Raw genomic sequence first — 7415 nt, 5'->3', positions numbered from 1 at the left:
AGGTTTCTTGTAGTCCCCTTCAGGCACTGGAAGCGGCTCTGTGGACTCTAAGCAGCTTCTCTTCTCCAGGCTGCACAGCCCCAATGTTCTCAGCTTGGCCCCATATGGGAGGTGCTCCAGCCCCTGAGCATCCTTGTTGAATCTCTGGACTTGCTCCAGCAGCTCCATGTCCTCCTTGTGGTGGGGACACCAGAGCTGTATCAAATCCTCTTGACCTTCCACCAGTTCATCATTGAGGAAATGCTTATAAAGCAGGCAATGGAGACAGTGGTCAGTGCCTTACCTCAAGCCTGAACCTCCCTTTTGTGGGCTCTACTTTCATTTAGCACAATTTAGACACAAAACACATGGTGCTCTCTCAGTCCTGCTATTAAATACCTGATACTTATTTGGATGAATTACTGAAGGCTCAGGCCTCGCTTAAAACAACCTGAAGCTGTTTGAAGAGAACCATTCGTTGTGCTGGTTCTCCATACCCTGCTCTTGCTGTAATAATGACCAGTAGTGAGCTATAATGACCAATAATGGCCAGTAATGCTCAATTCCATAATCACAGATTCCACATATTCCTTCCTTACCTCCACAGTACTGTAGCGCTCCAAATGTGCTTTCAAACCCTGCATAGATGTGGCAGCAGCTTTCGCTCCCACAGCTTCCTCAGAGCCCCCTTCACCTCCTTGTTCCTCAGGCTATAGATGAGGGGGTTAAGGGTTGGGGTGAGGATGGAGTAACACAGCGACACCAGCTTTGCCTGATCCCATGAGGATGCCTCATGAGGCTGGACATAGGCGAGGATCGCGGGTGCGTAGAAGATGGTGATGGCAGCCAAGTGGGAGGCGCAGGTAGAGAAGACCTTCAGCCTCCTCGTGGCCAAAGGGATCTGCAGGACGGTGTGGAGGATGTAGGTGTAGGACACCAGGATCATCAGGAGAGAGACCATGGCAATAAACACAGTGTTGTAAACCTGCAAGACCTCATTTGTGCTTGTGTCTGAGCAGGAGAGCTGCAGGAGGGTGGGCAGCTCACAGAAGAAGTGGTTGATGCTCCTGGCCTGACAGAAGGACAATCTCCCTGCCAGTGTGATGTGCACCAGGGAGGTGAGGAACCCGATGCTGTACACCAGCACCATCATGCCATAGCAACGCGCCCTGGTCATGGTAGTGGTGTAGAGCAGGGGCTTGCACACAGCCGTGTATCGGTCGTAAGCCATTACCCCAAGCAGGAAGCACTCACAGACAGCCAGAGCCATGAAAATATACATCTGGGCAAAGCAACCCCAAAAGGAGATGTGGCTTCTCCCCAGCAGGAAGGTCTCCAGAGCTTTTGGGATGATAGCAGAGGAAAGGCAAACATCCATGCAAGATAAGTGGCTCAGGAAGAAGTACATGGGGATGTGGAGGTGGGGATCAGTGTTGATCAGCAGGATCATCGTCAGGTTCCCCAGCACCATGAAAACATAGAGGGATAAGAAGACTGTGAAGATGGTGGTTTGTAGCACTGGGGCATCAGAGAAACCCAAGAGGATGAAGCTGGAGAGAACTGTGAGGTTTCCTGTATCTGTCATTTCAACAAGTTGATGGATTTGGATTGAAAGGAATCAGTGAAATACACCCCTAGAAGAGAAATAATGTGGAAGTTTAGTTGGAGTTTAATCCATAAAGTAAATGCAACAGAAAATGGTGTATTTCTAATGCTGTATTTCTGTCTGTAGCTCAAGATCTGAAGTCAAAGAAGTGAAGGAGCTCATTACACAACCTGAAATTAAAAGAGAATAATTCTACCATGATTGATATACACATCACTAATGGAACACTGAAAAACATCATGTCTATCCAAACGTAATACAATAAAATCGAAGAAGTACATCTCAAAATGTGGAAATCAGAAAACATTTTGAATCTTCTTCTCTGATTTCTGGGAATTTTAAGGATTTTTTTCTCTCTTTTTTGTATTTTTCAGAGTGGATCAGTGCTCTTCCGTAGATTCATTACTTGTGCTGCATCCTTTTCATCACAACACAAAGCCATGTACTTGAAATTTGTTTTACATTCTAAGTTTATCTGCTTTTGAAGAACCCCCACCCTGCATAATGTTAAGGGAAAGCAGTAGACTTGGCTGCAGCAGAGCTTTGCTGTCATTGCAGTGAGCTGCCTATGACCAACCCAAATATGCACTTAAGGGTGTAAAATATATCATACATAAACCAAAATTTTAAAGCTTTAGCTTGGATATTCTCATCTCCACCATTCAATTCCTCGGCAGATGAATTATTTAATGGAATATCAATCTATGAACGGCTACATCACTGCAAAAATACCCCTAAATCTGTTGTAGTTGGGGTGAGGAACATGGGTTTTTCAACCAAACCCACCCTGTATTAGGGCACTTTTATTCACACCACAGACTATCATAGAATGCTTTGGGTCGAAGGGACCTTAAAACTCATCCAGTCCCAACCTCCTGCCGAGAGCCCCCACGCTGCATAAGGTTAAGGGAATGCAGTGTTCTTGGCTCTAGCAGAACTTTGCTGTCATTGCTGTGAGCTTCCTATGACCAACCCAAATATCTACCTAAGGGTGTAAAATACAAAATATACCATATATAAACCAAAATTTTAAGGCTTTAGCTTGGATATTCTCATGCTAAAATATCTCTAAATCAGTTGTAGATGGGGTCAGGAAGGTTGCTGTTTTTGAAGCAAACCTACCCCATACTAGGGCACTTTTATTCACACCATGGGCTATCATAGAATGGTTTGGGTTGAAGGGAAATTAAAGCTCACCCAGCTCCAACCCACTGCCACTGGCAGGCACACCTTCCACTAGAGCAGCTTGCTCCAAGCCCCTGTGTCCAACCTGGCCTTGAACACTGCCAGGGATGGGGCAGGCACAGCTTCCCTGGGCACCCTGTGCCAGCGCCTCAGCACCCTCACAGGGAAGAACTTCTTCCTTATCTCCAACCTGAATTTCCCTGTTTCAGTTTAAACCCATCACCCCTTGCCCTATCAATACAGTCCCTGAAGAAGAGTGAAATTTAGCATGCCATCAAGCATGAGAGGCAGCATGACCAGGGTCAAACTGGACCCACCACCCATCAAACCCTTTTGTACCTGCTTGGTTAAAGAGGAAGGTGGTGGTGGATGCAGTGCCTGCAGCTCCTCCTGGAGACCATGCGATGGGTTGAAGGAGAGATGCCTGGGAGCAGGATGCTCCAGGCTGGCTGGTGGAGGGGTTTTATCTCACAGGAGGCATTAGCTCAGAGGCTTGTGTTGTGCAAACTGTTCTCCCAAAGGACCCTCCTCCATCGGATAATTAGTTTGACTTGATCAGCAAAACAACCTCTCAATTCCTCTCTCCCCAAACTCCTTCTGGCTGCATCAACACCTCCAAGACCAGTTCTCCTGCAGAGACCTACCCAGGAAGACAGGCCCAGGACAGTTTGCTTTGTATTTCCCCATCTATCACATACCTCTTCCTTTCAGTGTTTCCCTGAGGAAGCCCTTTACATCCACAGAGATCATCTAATATTGCATTGAAGGGAGCTGAAAACAAGCACAACAAAGCATCCTCTCTGTGGATGGTTTGAGGTGCTCATGGGGATTAGTTTCCAAAAGGCAGCTTTATTTCCATACACTTGACTAGTGATTGTACAACACTTTGGTCAAAAGCATTGGCTCAAAACGTGGCTGCTTTGAGGATATAGCAGGATGAAGTCAGATTTCCCAGCCTTCACCTGAAGAATCCTGAGTGCGGGTGTGTCCTGAATGCTTCTCCTACATGAAGAGATGTTATAAAACTCTTAGTAGAAATATTAACTGATAACCTTGTCCCAGAGATTTAGAAAACACAAAGGATGGGGCAATCAGGGGAGAAAATTGAGCTATGGAAGTGTGGGAAAGGAAGGAGAAGTACACAGGTGGCTTTAGATGTTTTCAATGTCAAACCGTTTTTCTGCTGGAAGGCACCAGACTGACAGTCCAGGAGATGCACTGGAGGAGGGTAGAAAAGGATTTCTGAGTGGTTTTGAATGTCTTTCTTCCCCATTGAGTACTGGGCTAAACCGAAGTCTTGTGAAGTGGGAAAATCAATATAACAGGGGGAGAAATAACCCTCAATCAAATTTAGAAAAGAAGAATAATATAATTCAAAGATTATTAAAAAGAACTACATGAAGGCAAAAAAGAGGCACTAAGAATACCTGGGTGCGCTTATGTAGGGTGAATAATGCAGCTTGAAGTCCCAGATGCAGATGGCTGGGTATTGCACTCGCTCCATCCGCTTCGTCAGGGGACCCAGGCCAGCAGCACCTTGGGTGTTCAGGGGAGAGGAAGACCCCTGATCCTCCCTCTCACCTGCACTCAGGCTCTTTTCACACAAAGCCCTACTTATTTCCCAATTTGACTTCAAGAGAACAGAGGCTTTATTTCTTAGAAGTGCAGCCTGGTTTGTGTTGGAAGGGACTCGCCCCCCATTTAGCACAAGGGCTTTGTGTGACCTGGCCTTGAACCCCAGGGAAGAGCTTCTGCCTAAGAGCTCATCTCAGTCTCCCCTCTGGCAGGTTAAAGCCATTCCCCTTGGCCTGTCCCTACAGGCCCTTGGCCAAAGCTCTCCTTCAGGTTTGTTGTATGCCTCTTCAGACACTGGAAGCTGCTCTGAGGTCTCCACACAGCTTCTCTTCTCCAGGCTGCAGAGACCCAATGTTCTCAGCTTGGCTCCATACAGGAGCTGCTCCAGCCCCTGAGCATCCTTGTTGCATCTCTGGACTTGCTCCAGCAGCTCCATGTCCTCCTTGTGTTGGGGACACAACACCTGTATCAAATCCTCTTGACCTTCCCGCAGTTCATCATTGAGGAAATGCTTAGAAAGTAGGCAATGGAGACAGTGGTCACAATTTAAACACAAAATACAATGGTGCTGTCTCAGGCCTGCTATTAAATACCTGATACTTATTTGGATGAATTATTGAAGGCTCAGGTCACGATTGAAACCACCTGAACCTGTTTGAAGAGAACCATTCGTTGTGCTGGTTCTCTATAACCTGCACTTGCTGTATGATCTCCTTATCTGTAATAATGACCAGCAGTGAGCAATAATGACCAATAATGGCCAGTAATGCTCAATTCCATAATCACAGATTCCACATATTCCTTCCTTACCTCCACAGTAGTGAAGGGCTCCAAATGTGCTTTCAAACCCTGCATAGATGTGGCAGCAGCTTTCGCTCCCACAGCCTCCTCAGAGCCCCCTTCACCTCCTTGTTCCTCAGGCTGTAAATGAGGGGGTTGAGGGTTGGGGTGAGGATGCAGTAACACACCGACACCAGCTTTGCCTGATCCCATGAGGATGCCTCATGAGGTTGGACATAGGTGAGGATCACGGGTGCGTAGAAGATGGTGATGGCAGCCAAGTGGGAGGCGCAGGTAGAGAAGACCTTCAGCCTCCTCGTGGCCAAAGGGAACTGCAGGATGGTGTGGAGGATGTAGGTGTAGGACACCAGGATCATCAGGAGAGAGACCATGGCAATAAACACAGTGCTGTACACCTGCAAGACCTCATTTGTGCTTGTGTCCGAGCAGGAGAGCTGCAGGAGGGTGGGCAGCTCACAGAAGAAGTGGTTGATGCTCCTGGCCTGACAGAAGGACAACCTCCCTGCCAGTGTGATGTGCACCAGGGAGGTGAGGAACCCGATGGTGTACACCAGCACCATCATGCCATAGCAACGCGCCCTGGTCATGGTAGTGGTGTAAAGCAGGGGCTTGCACACAGGATCCCTTTGGCCACAGGCTGAAGGTCTTCTCTGTGCCTCCCACTTGCTGCCACCATCTTGCTATCACCCGCGATCCCTGATCCCCAGCCTCATGAGGCATCCTCATGGGATCAGGCAAAGCTGGTGTCGCTGTGTTACTGCATCCTCACCCCGACCCTCAACCCCCTAATCTACAGCCTGAGGAACAAGGAGGTGAAGGGGACTCTGAGGAGGCTGTGGGAGCAAAAGCTGCTGCCACATCTATGCAGGGTTTGAAAGCACATTTGGAGCTCTTCTACAGTCTGTGAAGGTAAGGAAAAGAGATATGTGGAATCTGTGATTATGGAATTGAGACATTACTGGCCATTATTGGTCATTATAGCTCACTCTGTTCAGTATTACAGGAAGTGCAGGGTATGGAGAACCAGCACAACGAATGGTTCTCTTTCAAACAGCTTCAGGTTGTTTTAAAGCGAGGCCTGAGCCTTCAGTAATTCATCCAAATAAGTATCAGGTAATTGATTACTACAGGCCTGAGACAGCACCATGTGTTTTGTGTCTAAATTTGCTAAATGAAAGTAGAGCCCACAAATGGAGGTCAGGCTTAGGTGAGGCACTGACCACTGTCTCCATTGCCTGCTTATAAGCATTTCCTCAATATGAACTGGTGGAAGGTCGAGAGGATTTGATACAGCTCTGCATGTCCACCACAAGGAAGACGTGGAGCTGCTCAGCAAGTCCTGAAGACAAGAAGGATGCTCAGAGGCTGGAGCCTCCATATGGGGCCAAGCTGAGAACGTAGGGGCTCTGCAGCCTGGAGAAGAGAAGCTGCTTCAAGTCCACAGAGCCGCTTCCCATATTTGAAGGGGACTACAGAAAACTGAAGGAGGTATTTGGCCAAGGTCCTGTAGGGACAAGCCAAGGGGAATGGCTTGAACCTGCCAGGGGAAGCTTGAGATGAGCTCTTAGGCAGAAGCTCTTCCCTGTGAGGGTGCTGAGGCACTGGCACAGGGATACCAGAGAAGCTGTGGGTGCCCCATCCTGGCAGTGTTCAAGGCCAGGTTGGACACAGGGGCTTTGGAGCAAGCTGTATCTGGAAGGGGTCCCTGCCTGTGGCAGGGGTTGCTGGAGGAGCTTTAAGGTCCCTTCCAACACAAACCAGGCTGGGATTCTAAGAAATAAAGCTCTGACAATCTGTTGGTCAACAAAAACTTCCTTTGTGCTAAATGAGCAAAGTAATATCTAAGCCTCTGCTGTTGCTGCGAATTTAAGTAGGGGTGTAAAGACATAGAGTGCTCAAGGAAAAGGAGTAGGGGTCTTCCTCTCCCCCTGAACAGCCAAGGTGCTGCTTGCCTGGGTATCCTGACAAAGCTGATGGAGCAAGTGCGGTACTCAGTTGTCCACTTCTAGAATCTCAAGCTGCATTATTCACCCTGCACAAGCACACCCAGTTTTTTTCAGTCCCTATTTTCTGGATTCATGTGGTTTCTTTCAATAATCTTTGAATTATATTACTTCTTTCAAAATTAGGGTTATTTTCCTTGTATAGATCCCCTTTCACAACCCTTATTTCCCATCCCCCATGGATGTCAAACTTTTCAAAACTTTCCCCTCTTTTTGGGGATTCGGATAAAGTCTTTTCCCAAAAATTATTGAAAAACCCTAGTTTC

At 47.6% G+C, this 7415-nt stretch overlaps 2 protein-coding genes across 2 annotated transcripts; both read right to left on the bottom strand.

Moving 5' to 3' along the window:
- Positions 1-610: 610 nt before the first annotated feature.
- Positions 611-1564, bottom strand: LOC134162873 (olfactory receptor 8I2-like). Its single transcript, XM_062617167.1, has one exon. It carries the CDS (start codon positions 1562-1564, stop codon positions 611-613), a length of 954 nt encoding a protein of 317 aa, XP_062473151.1.
- Positions 1565-5187: 3623 nt separating this feature from the next.
- Positions 5188-5754, bottom strand: LOC134162872 (olfactory receptor 5AS1-like; the record flags this gene model as incomplete). The annotated part of the gene is made up of 1 exon (XM_062617166.1): positions 5188-5754. A coding segment is annotated over one exon (567 nt), but the record flags the coding sequence as incomplete, so codon positions are not given.
- Positions 5755-7415: the final 1661 nt, after the last annotated feature.

The sequence above is a fragment of the Pezoporus occidentalis genome, unplaced genomic scaffold (assembly GCF_034315485.1).
Source record: "Pezoporus occidentalis ecotype Australia unplaced genomic scaffold, CSIRO_AGI_Poc_V1 ctg1928, whole genome shotgun sequence".
NCBI classification, from domain to species: Eukaryota; Metazoa; Chordata; class Aves; order Psittaciformes; family Psittacidae; genus Pezoporus; species Pezoporus occidentalis.
The sequence above is the reverse complement of the archived record's forward strand: the minus strand, read 5'-3'. Positions and strand labels throughout refer to the sequence as shown.